Raw genomic sequence first — 12,779 nt, forward strand, 5'->3', positions numbered from 1 at the left:
ATGTTTTAAATAGTCCAGGAGCCCTTGGAGTGGTCCAGATGACAAAAAAAAAAACAAAAAAAAAACAAAAAAAAAACAACAAAAACAGAGCTCACACTACTAATAAGCACCAGCTTGCCAACCAAGTAAGTGAGCCAACTTGGAAGCAGACCCTCCAGCCCCACATGAGGCCTGAGATGACCATAACCTGGCCAAAACCTCAACAGTACCTCATAAGAAATCCAAGCCACAAAGAACCAGCAAAACCACTCCCAAATTCCACTCCCATAAAAACTCTAAAGATAATAAATGTTTATTGTTGTTTTAAGATACTACTTTTTGAGTAATTTGTTACACAGAAATAGATAAATAATACATCAGGCCTGTCTTCTCAGTTAGCAAAATGAAAGAGATTTTATATCTAAGAACTCCTCCACCTTTAAAATTCTATATTATTACAATTTCCTCCGGAAAAAAAATCAACATATTACTGTTGGTATTTTTCTGACAAATAGCTTTTCTTTAGGTTCAGGAAAAATCAAGTTCAAAGTGAAGGATTATACACTGGAATATCTTTCTTTAGCAAGAAAAGAATCTTAGTTCCTTCCCAAAAAAGACCTTGAGGTCAGATTTAGATTAGGAAAGCCAAAGAAACAGTCAAATTTACTTTAAAACTTCAATGCCAAGGGGGTGCCTGTTTGGCTCAGTCGAAAGAGCGTGCAACTCTTGTTCTCAGTGTCGTGAGTTCAAGCCTCATGTTGGGTGTAGAAATTAATTAAATAAAAACTTTAAAAAAGTAAATTCATGAATCTGGGTAGCTCAGTCAGTTGAGCGTCCAACTCTTAATTTCGGCTCAGTTCTTGATTCCAGGGTCGGGGGATCAAGCCCCACATCAGGCTCCCCCCTGAGCCTGTTTAAGATTCTCTCTTTCTCCCTTCCTCCCCTCCACCTCTCTCCCTTGCTCATACACGTGCATACGCTCACTCGCTCTCTCTCTCTCACATAAACAAAATTAAAAAAATAAAAAATAAAATTCATTGGCAGGAAATGGGCATCTAACTGACCAGGAAACTAATCTTAAAAAGACAAAACTTATGTATGAACAAAGAGCAAACTGCATCTAGGTTCTTACAGACCAAAAATATACAAATTCAAGAACTAAGAATCGAAGTGACAATAAACACATACACACATTTATCTTTAATTATTACATAACTTATACATTTTATTGTATGACACTCAATTCTGAAAAGTCTAGGCATTTTAATTCTCAACAGAGCATTTCTCTATATTTCCCTACCCACAATGTGGGGGGCGGGGGGAAGAGAATGTGTGTTTTTTAAATAAAACATCACTTTCAGTTAAGCCCAGCTTGATTTTACACTTAGGTTTATTTCTTCTCTGTTCTAAACCTCACTACAAATATACTGAAAGAAAAAAGACTTAACTCCATACGGTAAGAGATAATGGAAGAACAGTTAACAAATGGCAACAAATTTTGGATGACAGCAAAGGGAGTAATAGTAACTGAGAGCAGGAGAAATAAACTTGGAAGAGGCTATAGAAGGATTTATCAACAAAAATATCCACACCACAGGGGCGCCTGGGTGGCGCAGTCGGTTAATCGTCCGACTTCAGCCAGGTCACGATCTCGCGGTCCGTGAGTTCGAGCCCCGCGTCGGGCTCTGGGCTGATGGCTCAGAGCCTGGAGCCTGTTTCTGATTCTGTGTCTCCCTCTCTCTCTGCCCCTCCCCCATTCATGCTCTGTCTCTCTCTGTCCCAAAAATAAATAAACGTTGAAAAAAAAATATCCACACCACAGAACACTGAAAAGGCTCAAGAACAAAGACCATCAGATACCTCTAAAGGCAGAGATGAAGCATTGGGCAGAAAATAGGACTAAATGAAAGGTACGGTTAAAACCTGCAGATTCCTAGGTAGCCAGGATACTATTCCTACTTGATCCAGGGAAACAAGAAGTTTCCTCCTGTACATAAAACGAACAAGATTAAGTTCAGGAAAAACTGATGCTGAAGACAGGGATGATAAAAGACACTGAAAGGAAGAGAACTATGTGATACTACGACTGGGAAATCTCTCCAACTAACATGCCCCACCCAACAACCAGACTAAAATAACTCAAGGCCAAAGACTTGAAGACATTTCTCTTAGAGAATATGAATGACCTAAGAGAAAAGCCTACTTATCCCTGGTAATGAAGCTTGCTCACCATTTTCCAATCTACAGCGTGGGCCAACATCTGAGATGGCCCCAACAAAGAACTTCTAATCCATCTTTGAATGCTCATCTCTTAACCATGTAAAGATAACCAATAAGACAAGCAGGGAAGGCTGCATCACTAAAGGTAGGTCAAAACAAATGGTAAAAAGAAATTCAAAGAATGTAGATAAAATGCAGAAAGAAAAAAGGTTTTAATAATGTATGTCCTCAGAAACAAACAGTGGATTACTGAAACAAGAAGAGAATACTATTAAAAAATGCATTCAAACTACAAAAGAGACCTTCAATGTGTACAAATATACATTATATAGCTTTTGCATACACATCAATCACACTTTAAAACCCCATTAGAAATTATAGCAATTTGACAGTCAGAAGAGCATGCAACTCTTGATCTTGGGGTCGTGAATTGGAGTCCCACATGTAATGCACAGATTACTTAAATAAATAAATAAAACTTTAAAAATAAATAAATAAGATGGGGTGCCTGAGTGGCTCAGTCAGTTGGGCATACGACTTCAGCTCAGGTCATGATCTCACGGCTTGTGAGTTCGAGCCCCACATCGGGCTCTGCGTTGACAGCTCAGAACTTGGAGCCTGCTTCAGATTCTATGTCTCCCTCTCTCTCTGTCCCTCTCCCACTCATGCTCGCTTTCTCTCTCTCTCTCTCTCAAAAATAAACATTAAAAATAAATAAGAAATAAAATTAAAATTTGCCAATTTGTAAAATTCAACAAAAGTTCCACAAGGTAAAAGTAAAAAAATCTCCAAAAAGTGGCAGAGACAAAGAAAAATAATGGGGAGAAAAAGGAAAGTATACCATCAACCAAGAAGACATAATATCTGACTAATAATACTTCCAAGAAGACATAATACAAAATCTGAAGGTTTGGAAATGATGAAATTACAAAATATTTCAGAACTGAAAAACCCACCAAAACACCTACCATCATGAATCTTTTTTTCAGTTTATTTTGAGAGGGAGGGAGGTACACACACACACACACACACACACACACACACACACACACACACACACACAGAGAGAGAGAGAGAGAGAGAGAGAGAGAGAGAGAGAGAGAATCCCAATGCAGGGCTTGATTCCACGAACTGTGAGACTGTAACCTGAGCAGAAACCCAGAGTTGGATGCTTAACCAACTGAGCCACCCAGGTGCCCCTCATCATGAAATTTCTAAAACTGAGCAGGGATAAAGATCCTAAAAGCTTTCAGGGAGAGTGGAAAGAGTGACAAGAAGGAGCTCAGGAATAAAAATAGCTAATACTTCTCCAAAGCTATATGGGGGTGGAGGAGGTCTGCCTGACTCAATCTGCAGAAGATGTGACTCCTGATCTCAGAGTCAGAAGTTCAAGCCCCATGATGGAAGTAGAGCTTACTTTAAAAAAAAAAAAAAAAAAAATTCAAAGAAGGGGCACCTGGGTGGTTCAGTAGTAGGTTGTGCATCTGACTCTTGATTTCAGCTCAGGTCAGAATCCCAGGGTCGTGAGATGGAGCCCCACAATGGGCTCCCTACTAAGCATGGAACCTGCTTGAGATTCTCTCTCCACCTCCCCATCCCCTCTCCTCCTGTTCGCACTTGCTCTCTCAAAAAACATAAAAATAAAAAAATAAAAAACCTCACAGCAATATCAGAAGCTAGAATACAATGGAGCAATATTTTTAAATTTTTTAAAGAATGTAATTTTCTACCCAGAATTCTGTATTGAAGTCTTCAAGATTAAGGGTAGAACAGAAACTTTTAGGTCTGAAGGGTATAAAAAACACCTGTCTCCCATGCACCCTTTCTCAGAAAAGACGTCATCTTAACAAAACAAAGAAGTAAACCAATAACAATGTCCACGTAGAATTCTGGAAACTGGAGATCCAAAACAATATAAAAGCAAAAGGAATTTCAAGAATGATCTGAAGAGAAGATAGCTATTTAGTATCCCTAATGAAAAATCAATAATTGGAGTAGGAAGATAAAGGACAAAGGAGATTTGGGAGAGGGGAAAGGGAGGGAAAAAACTAATCATATAATGATATACAAAAATATAAAACTAAGTATTATGAAGAGTTGAAGAATTTGGAATGAATCAGTGACTCACACCTGGAAAATTTTAAAACACGCCAGGAAACTCTTGGAAACAAAAGATAAACAAGAACTTATTTCTTGTAAAATATAAAATAAGCCACAGAACTTTTTTTGGCTCATCAATTACCCTGAGAGAAAGGGAAAGGGTAAAAGAATGTAATCTTTATGTATCCGAAAAGGAAGTTCACAGGGTGGACTTAAAATTGAGGAGTGTCTGGGTGGCTCACACGGTTGATTGTCTGACTTCGGCTCAGGTCATGATCTCACAACTCATGACTTTAAGCCCTGCGTCGGGCTCTGTGCTGACAGCTCAGAGCCTAGAGCCTGTTTCAGATTCTGTGTCTCCCTCTCTCTCAGCCACTCCCTTGCTTGTGCTCTCTCTCTCTCAAAATAAATAAACATTAAAAAAAATCTTTTTAATTGATACATGAAGCAACAGCAATATAATAAAACTATTTCAGAATATAGAAGTTAATATCAAAACCAACATCTGGGGGCGCCTAGGTGGCTAGGTCGGTTGAGCGTCCGACTTTGGCTCAGGTCATGATCTCACGGTCTGTGAGTTCGAGCCCCGCGTTGGGCTCTGTGCTAACAGCTCAGAGCCTGGAGCCTGCTTCGGATTCTGTGTCTCCCTCTCTCTCTTCCCCTCCCCTGCTCATGCTCTGTCTCTCTCTGTCTCAAAAATAAATAAAAACATTAAAAAAAAATTTTTTAATATAAAAAAAAAAAAACCCAACATCTGAAAGAGTTGAAAGCAGAAGGGGAACTGAAGAGATAGGGGACAATGAACTTTATTACAGGCCTTTTTGCATTTACTTTTTAAACTCTGTACATACTACTTCTATTTATATACCAATCTCTTACATACCCTTCCCCTATCTAAGCTTATCCTATGTTTTTCCTAGTCCTACTCCTATTATTACCACCCTGATTAAGACTTTCTTATCCAAGTAGAGTTACATGCTGCCTGAGTAGAATATGGTTACATTTAAGAACAAGCTAGTAGGTTTAGAAAAACATACATAATAAAGGCCATAAATGAAAAACTACCAGCTAACAACATATTCAATGGTGAAAAACTTAAGAGTATTCCACCTAAGATGAGCATGTCCACTCTTACTTTTATTCAACATAGTAGTAAAAGGTCCTAGCCATAGCAATCAGACGAGAAAAAGCAATAAAAGGTATCCAAAATGTAAGGACGAAGTAAAATTCTCACTATTTGCAGATGACATGATACTACACATACAGAACCCTAAAGACTCCACCAAAAACTAGAACTGAAAAATGAATTCAGTAAAATTGCAAGACTGCTGCTCTGACAGTGCAGACCCTGCTTGGGATTCACTGTCTCCCTCTCTACCTGTGCTCTTCCCCCACTTGCATTTTCTCTCTCTCACTCTCTCAAAAATAAATAAACATTAAAAAAGAAAAGAAATTCAAGACAACACAAAGAAATGGAAAGACATTCCATGCTCGTGGGTTCAAAGAACAAATATTGTTAAAATATTCATACTACCCAAAGCAATCTACACATTTAATGCAATCCCTATCAAAATACCAATGGCATTTTTCACAGAACTAGGACAATCCCCAAACTTGTATGGAACCACAAAGACCTCAAAAACCCAAAGCAATCTTGAAAAAGAATAACATATCTGGACATATCACAATTCTAGACTTCAAGTTATATTATAAAGCTGTACTAATCTAAACAATATGGTACTGGCACAAAAACAGACAAATAGATCAGTGGAATAGAATAAAGCCCAGAAATGAACCCATGATTTGAGGGTCAATCAATCTTCGACAAAGGAGGAGTGGGATAAAAATAATGGGAAAAAGACAGTCTCTTCCAACAAATGGTGTTGGGAAAACTGGACAGCTATGTGCAAAAGAATGAAACTAGACCATTTTCTTACACTATACACACAAATAAACTCTAAATGGAGCAAGCACTTAAATGTGAGACCTGAAACCATAAATATCCCAGAAAAGGGCACCTGGGTGGCTCAGTCGATTGAGCATCTGACTCTTCATTTTGGCTAAGGGCATGGTCTCACACTTCGTGGGATCAAGCCCCTTGTCAGGATCTGAGCTGACAGCCCAGAGCCTGCTTGGGATTCTCTCTCTCTCTTCCTCTTCCCTTCCCCAACGTGTAAACACATGCACCATCCCCCTGCCTCAAAATAAACTTTAAAAACAAAATTCCTAGGAGACCACAAGCAGTAATTTCTCTGACATCAGGCATAGCAACATTTTTCTACGTATGTCTCCTGAGTCAAAGGAAACCAAAGCAAAAATAAGCTATTAGGACTTCATCAAAATAAAAAGTCCCTGCAGAGATAATAAAACAATCAACAAAACTAAAAAAGGCAACCTGCTGAATGGGAAAAGATATTTGCAAATGATGTATCTGATAAAGGGTTAATATCCAAAATATATAAAGATCTTACACAACTCAACACATACACACAATAACACAATTAAAAATGGGCAGAAGACATACAGATGACCAACAGACACACGAAAAGACATGTCATTACTTATCATCAGGGAAATGCAAATCAATACCACCATGAGCTATCACCTCAAATCTGTCAGAATGGCCAAAATCAAAACCATAAGAAAAAATTGCTGGCAAAGATGTGGAGAAAAAGGAACCCTCGTGCACTACAGGTGGGAATGCAAACTGGTACAGCTACTGTGGAAAATAGTACGTGGGCACCAGTTAAGTGTCCGACTCTTGGTTTCAGATCAGGTCATGATTTCATGGTTAGTAAGTTCAAGCCCCACATCAGGCTCCATGCTGACAGTGCAGAACCTGCTTGGAATTGTCTCTCTCCCTCTGTCTCTCTCTCTCAAAACAAATAAACCAAAAAAATTAAAAATTAAAAAAATAACAGTATGGAGATTCCTTAAAATATTAAAAATAGAACTACCCCACAATTCAGTAATTGCACTACTGGGTATTTACCCTAAGAATATGAAAACACTAATTCAAAAGGATATATGCATCCGTGTATTTACTGTAGCATTATTTACAACAGCCAAATTAGGGAAGCAGCACAAGTGTCCAAATGGGTAAACAGATAAAAGGGTGGCATATACATACACATGGATTATTACTCAGCCATAAGAAAGAATGAAAACTTGCCATTTGCAAGGACATGGATGGATCCAGAGAGTGTAATGCTAAGCGAAATTAAGTCAGTAAGAGAAAGACAAATACCATAGGATTTCACTCATAAATGTAATTTAAGAAACAAAACAAATGAACAAAGGGGGGGGAAATGACAAACCAAAAAACAGATTCTTAACTAGAGAACCAATTGATGACTTTCATAGGGGAGGTGGGTAGAGGGATGGATGAAATAGGTGTAGGGAATTAAAAAAGAGTACACTTATCTTGATGAGCACTGAGTAATATGTAGAATTGTTGAGTAATATACAGAATTGTTGGATCACTATACTGTATACCTGAAACAAATTTGACACTGTATATTAACCATACCAGAATTAAATTTTTTAAAAAATGAAAAGAATTTTTAAAAAAGAACGTAACATGATAAAATCTATAAATGTCTAGCATAAAATACATAGCTCCAATTAAGAAAAAAATTTTAACTCAACATTCATGAGGAATCTACATATCAAAACTAAATTATTTTTTAACTTGCATTCTATAATTCCATCTAACAACATATATTCCAATGGATCTAATGTTTTTCCTGGCCTGGTGCTATGGAACACACGAAAACACCGTTAATCCACAGTATCCAACCTCAGCAAAAGGTTTTTTTTATTTATGAACTAATTTATGAAAAGCACTTCTTTATAAGTAATGGTCAATATCCATATCCCACTCAATTTATCAATATCGCCAAATTTCTTAATGCCAAAAGAAAACATAGAGCCTTAAAGAGTGTAGAACATACACTCATCTATTCAAAAGCAACAGCTTCTAAAACTGTTCTTAAAGTTTACTGAGGCAGTTGGCTGGCTCAGTCAAAAGAGTATGCGACTCTTGATCTCGTGATCACAAGTTGAAGCCCCATGCTGGGTGCAGAATTTACTTAAAAACATAAAAGTTTAGGGGCGCCTGGGTGGCACAGTCGGTTAAGCGTCCGACTTCAGCCAGGTCACGATCTCGCGGTCCGTGAGTTCGAGCCCCGTGTCAGGCTCTGGGCTGATGGCTCAGAGCCTGGAGCCTGTTTCTGATTCTGTGTCTCCCTCTCTCTCTGCCCCTCCCCCGTTCATGCTCTGTCTCTCTCTCTCTGTCCCAAAAATAAATAAAACATTGAAAAAAAAAAAAAAACATAAAAGTTTACTAAAACAATGAAAAAATAAAAGCAACATCCTCAAACATTTATCAACCACAAATGGCAGGTATGAAAGACACAATTTTTGGCCTGAAAATAAAAAAACCGATAGAACCTCCCCCTTGCTGATACCCAGAATTCTTTCAGGAGAGAAAACATGAAATAAAATTTAAAAGTAGACTTTGTAGGAAACAGTAAGAGCCTTGAATGTCTGGTAAGGAATGTGGAATTTACAAGACAGAAACCTAAGCCTGTTTTGTGGTAAGTTCTAAACAAGTCCAAAAAAAAAAAACAAAACAAAAACAATAGGCACCGTTGTTATCAGCCAACGTTTTTATCATCCATGGTATTACTTTCAGACCTTTATATGCTCTTTTCTTAACTTGTATTCTTCAATTTATTGACTTAATCTTCTCTGCCTACTTTGAATTAGTCTTCCTCCCATTCCATTCCCAGTAGCAATAATAAAATAAATAATAACTTTTTAAACTAACATATATAATCTGACTACGGCTCAGATCATGATCTCATGGTTCATGGGTTTGAGCCCCGTATCAGACTCTATGCGGACAGCTTGGAGCCTGGAGCCTGTTTCGGATTCTATGTCTTCCTTTCTCTCTGCCCCTCCCCTGCTCATGCTCTCTCTCTCTCTTCTCAAAAATAAACATTTTTTTAAATATATTAAAACAATTTTTTAAAAATGATGACAGATAATACCTGATGACATGGAGAGACTGATTTTTCATACACAGTCAACTATAATCAGACTCTAAAACATAAATGTAATAAAATCATATTTTATAAAATTTTAAACTGTATACTTCACAAGTTCATGCCAGGGCTATACCAAAAAAATTACCAGTTGTTACTCTGGGTGGTAGCATGCCTTTTTGTTTTACACGTTGATTCTCTATTTTCTCAAAGTTTCTCAACTGTCCCAAAGACTGTCTGTCTCTCTCTGTCCCAAAAATAAATAAACGTTGAAAAAAAAAAATTTTTTTTAAATAGGTGTTTATTAAGATCTTTTATCAGAGGGGCACCTGGGTAGCTTAGTTGGTTAAGCAACCAACTCTTAATTTTGACTCAGGTCATGATCTCAAAGTTCATGAGTTCAAGCCCCGCAACCAGCTCTGTGCTGACAGTGCAGGGCCTGCTTGGGATTCTTACACTCTCCCTCTCTCTCTGCCCCCTCCACACCTCCTCCACTTGCACTCTCTCAAAATAAATAAAACAAAACAAAAAAGATCTTTTGTCAGATACTAGGCTTAGCACTCTCTTTACAACCTAAGATAGTAGTACCTTTATTATTATTATTCTCATTCCACAGTAAGGAATTAAGAACTTACTTACAAGCTAACTAATCTGTCATAATTATCTAGTAAACAGGTGATAAAGAAAGACTCAAGGGGCACCTGAGTGGCTCAGTAGGTTGAGCATCCAACTTCGGCTTAGGTCATGATCTCACGGTTCCTGAGTTCAAGCCCTGCGTCAGGCTCTGTGCTGACAGCTTGGGGCCTGGAGCCTGCTTCGGATTCTGTGTCTCCCTCTCTGCTCTTCCCCTGTTCACTCACTCTCACTCTCTCTCTCTCTCAAAAATAAATAAAGATTAAAAAAAAATTTTTTTATAAAAAAAAAAAAAAGAAAGACTCAAAGCCACATCAACCTGGTTCCACAGCCACACTCTTAACCACTATAGTCTAGAACAAGAAGAGATAAAAGTTAAGAGGATCTCTGTAGTTTGGGGACAAACATCCTTTGATATTATGATAAAACCTACAAATTATGCCTAAAATTATATACATCAATACTTCCTTTGTAATTTCATTCCCATCCACATACTCTAGGTTAAAAATTCCTGATCTAAGGATTAAGAGTATACATCAATGATAAAAGTGGACTAAGAATGGAAAATGTAACTTCCACCCAGCACCACCAATAGCTAGAGGTGAAACATGAAAATCATTTCTCTGAATTTCACTTTCTCTGAATTTCACATTGCCACCTCGCTGTAGTTACAGCAAATACATCCAAAATTATAACTCAAATGCAACATTACTCAGCAAATCCTTTGGACTACTAACGTTAATTTTAAATCATTAACATTAGTATTAGGAAATATCCAATCATTTACTCTACCCATAAGGAAAGGAACAGAGGTGTTGGCAACCATTCCTAAACTTAGCCAAAAGTAAATCAGCTGGCTGAGACTCAGAAAAGAGACACCAATAATGATGGCATGTAAGTTTTCAATCAGCCATAATCACGCCTCAGATAAAACTCACTGGCTACAATACTGCCACTGTGCAAAGCTTGGCATTTAAGTTTTAAATAACTACAATCTCAATCTTTTGTAGAACAAATATGTGTACCAATTTTACTGACAAAGAAGGAAAAAACATAAGAAAAATGGATTACTACCTAGAGCAAATGCTATTTGAAGATATACTCTATGATCAGCTCGACTGTGAACCTCAGGACATTTATTTACATTAGCTGCATTTAACATGTTCACTAATCACTGCACACAAAGCTTCAAACATTCTTTACCCATCCATAAGAAAAAAATTTTTTTCTACCCATAAAAATTTTAGGACTAATGGGACAGCAAACAAGTAAAAAAGAATCTTTAGCCATGACAGACTAACATCATGTTGAGAGAACAGGAATTTACAAATTTTGATTCTATATATACTCTCAATATATGTATTTCTTAAAAATTGGACTAATACACCTATTTATTATGCAAATGGAACAAATAAGAAGTGGCCTCCACAAGGGTCAAAGTGTCCACTACCATAGAACTGATTTTTGTAACATTAATTTTGTTATAGGTCTCAATCTATGCCATAAAAATTCTTTTATCTCTCAAAATAATTATTGTTAGAATTTCATTCACTCTATTTCTAAATAATGAAAGAGGAGTTAAAGAACCTGATTTTTATTCTCATGTTTTAAAAATAAAACCATCAGTGGCCCCATGTTTAAGAAGGGAAGAAGATTTAATAAATATCGATCAACTGTCACTTAATGACCAAAGGTATACAATCGAACATCCTAAAAAGTAAATTTCATGACAACCAATGCTAATTTAAAGTACAACTCACAAAGTTAGTCTTTAAAGTACTTAAAGATGCATACCTCTGTGTCCAGGAATTGATATAAGCAAATATTTTGAGAGTATGTTCCTTTCTGAGCTGCAGTCCATCACCACCTTCTATATCTGATACTGAAATAAAGTAGAAAAAATACTTTTTAAAATTAGGAATAAATAATGTTAAACCAGTATTAAAGACAATACTTACCAAAAAAAAAAAAAAAACCTAGATTTACAAGTGCAAATATTTCAGATATTTTTAACAGATGTATTGAAGGAGTGAGGGAGAAGACACTTTGCCAGTTATTCTAATGTTGTCTCTCTACTTCAAATCCACCTTCTGTTCTATGCTTTGTGATGATGGGGCTGGAACTCTGCAAGCTATATTTTTCATCTCCAGCTGGCTTCCTGTTAAGATCTTCCTCCACTGCCTGCATGGCACTAAAAGACTAGAAGGCAGGAGGAGACCACGAAATGTTAGTCACTCAGAAGCAGCACTGATTCCAAAGGGCAGCTTCCAAGAACCAATCTCATGGTACTCCTCTCAGAGGTACAAGAAATAGCCAAGTAGCATCTCTTAACTTTAAATCTGAGCTTCCTTCACAGGGCCCACTTCTAAGTGACTCTGAGTGACTCTTAGATTCTGACAACCCTCCTCCTTTGTTTCCCCAGGCTTCAGGGAAGAGCTGCTTCCTCAGTTATCGTAGTTGTTGTCATTCATCTTCATCGTCGTCTTCCTCATCATCTCTGGTTGTCCTCCTGGTACCATTCATTCTTTAAACCTCTAACATTTGTATAAGTACTTCTCTTTAATAAATTGCTTCTTCAAGCCCCTGACTGGACCTTGACTAACATACTGGCATTTCATATACAGTATATACAACTATAAAAGGAATCCAAAGTTAAATCCAGAAGGGAAAAGTGTTTTCAAAAACTACAGTTTGCCTAATGGTCCAAATCAGTGTTCTAATGTAAAATGTTTATCTGTATAAGACTGAAGTCAGCAAACTTTTCTTTAATGGGTGAGAAAGCAAATATTTTAGACTTTG

General features: G+C 37.2%; 1 protein-coding gene and 1 non-coding gene across 12 annotated transcripts in view; both read right to left on the reverse strand.

The window, feature by feature from the left end:
* The window catches only part of USP34 (ubiquitin specific peptidase 34), a 252,897-nt gene that overhangs the window by 197,624 nt on the left and 42,494 nt on the right, over positions 1-12,779 (reverse strand). For 10 of the 11 annotated variants that reach the window (XM_045446153.1, XM_045446155.1, XM_045446151.1 and 7 more), the window contains exon 2: positions 11,775-11,862. In XM_045446153.1, coding sequence (XP_045302109.1) covers positions 11,775-11,862 — 88 coding nt within the window. Of the gene's footprint in view, positions 1-11,774; positions 11,863-12,779 lie in introns of those variants that run through there. The other variant, XM_045446161.1, reaches the window with a different exon arrangement.
* Positions 10,804-10,947, reverse strand: LOC123581819. Its single transcript, XR_006704034.1, has one exon. It is a non-coding gene; the product is annotated as a U4 spliceosomal RNA (small nuclear RNA).

The sequence above is a fragment of the Leopardus geoffroyi genome, chromosome A3 (genome assembly GCF_018350155.1).
Source record: "Leopardus geoffroyi isolate Oge1 chromosome A3, O.geoffroyi_Oge1_pat1.0, whole genome shotgun sequence".
Classification (NCBI taxonomy): Eukaryota; Metazoa; Chordata; class Mammalia; order Carnivora; family Felidae; genus Leopardus; species Leopardus geoffroyi.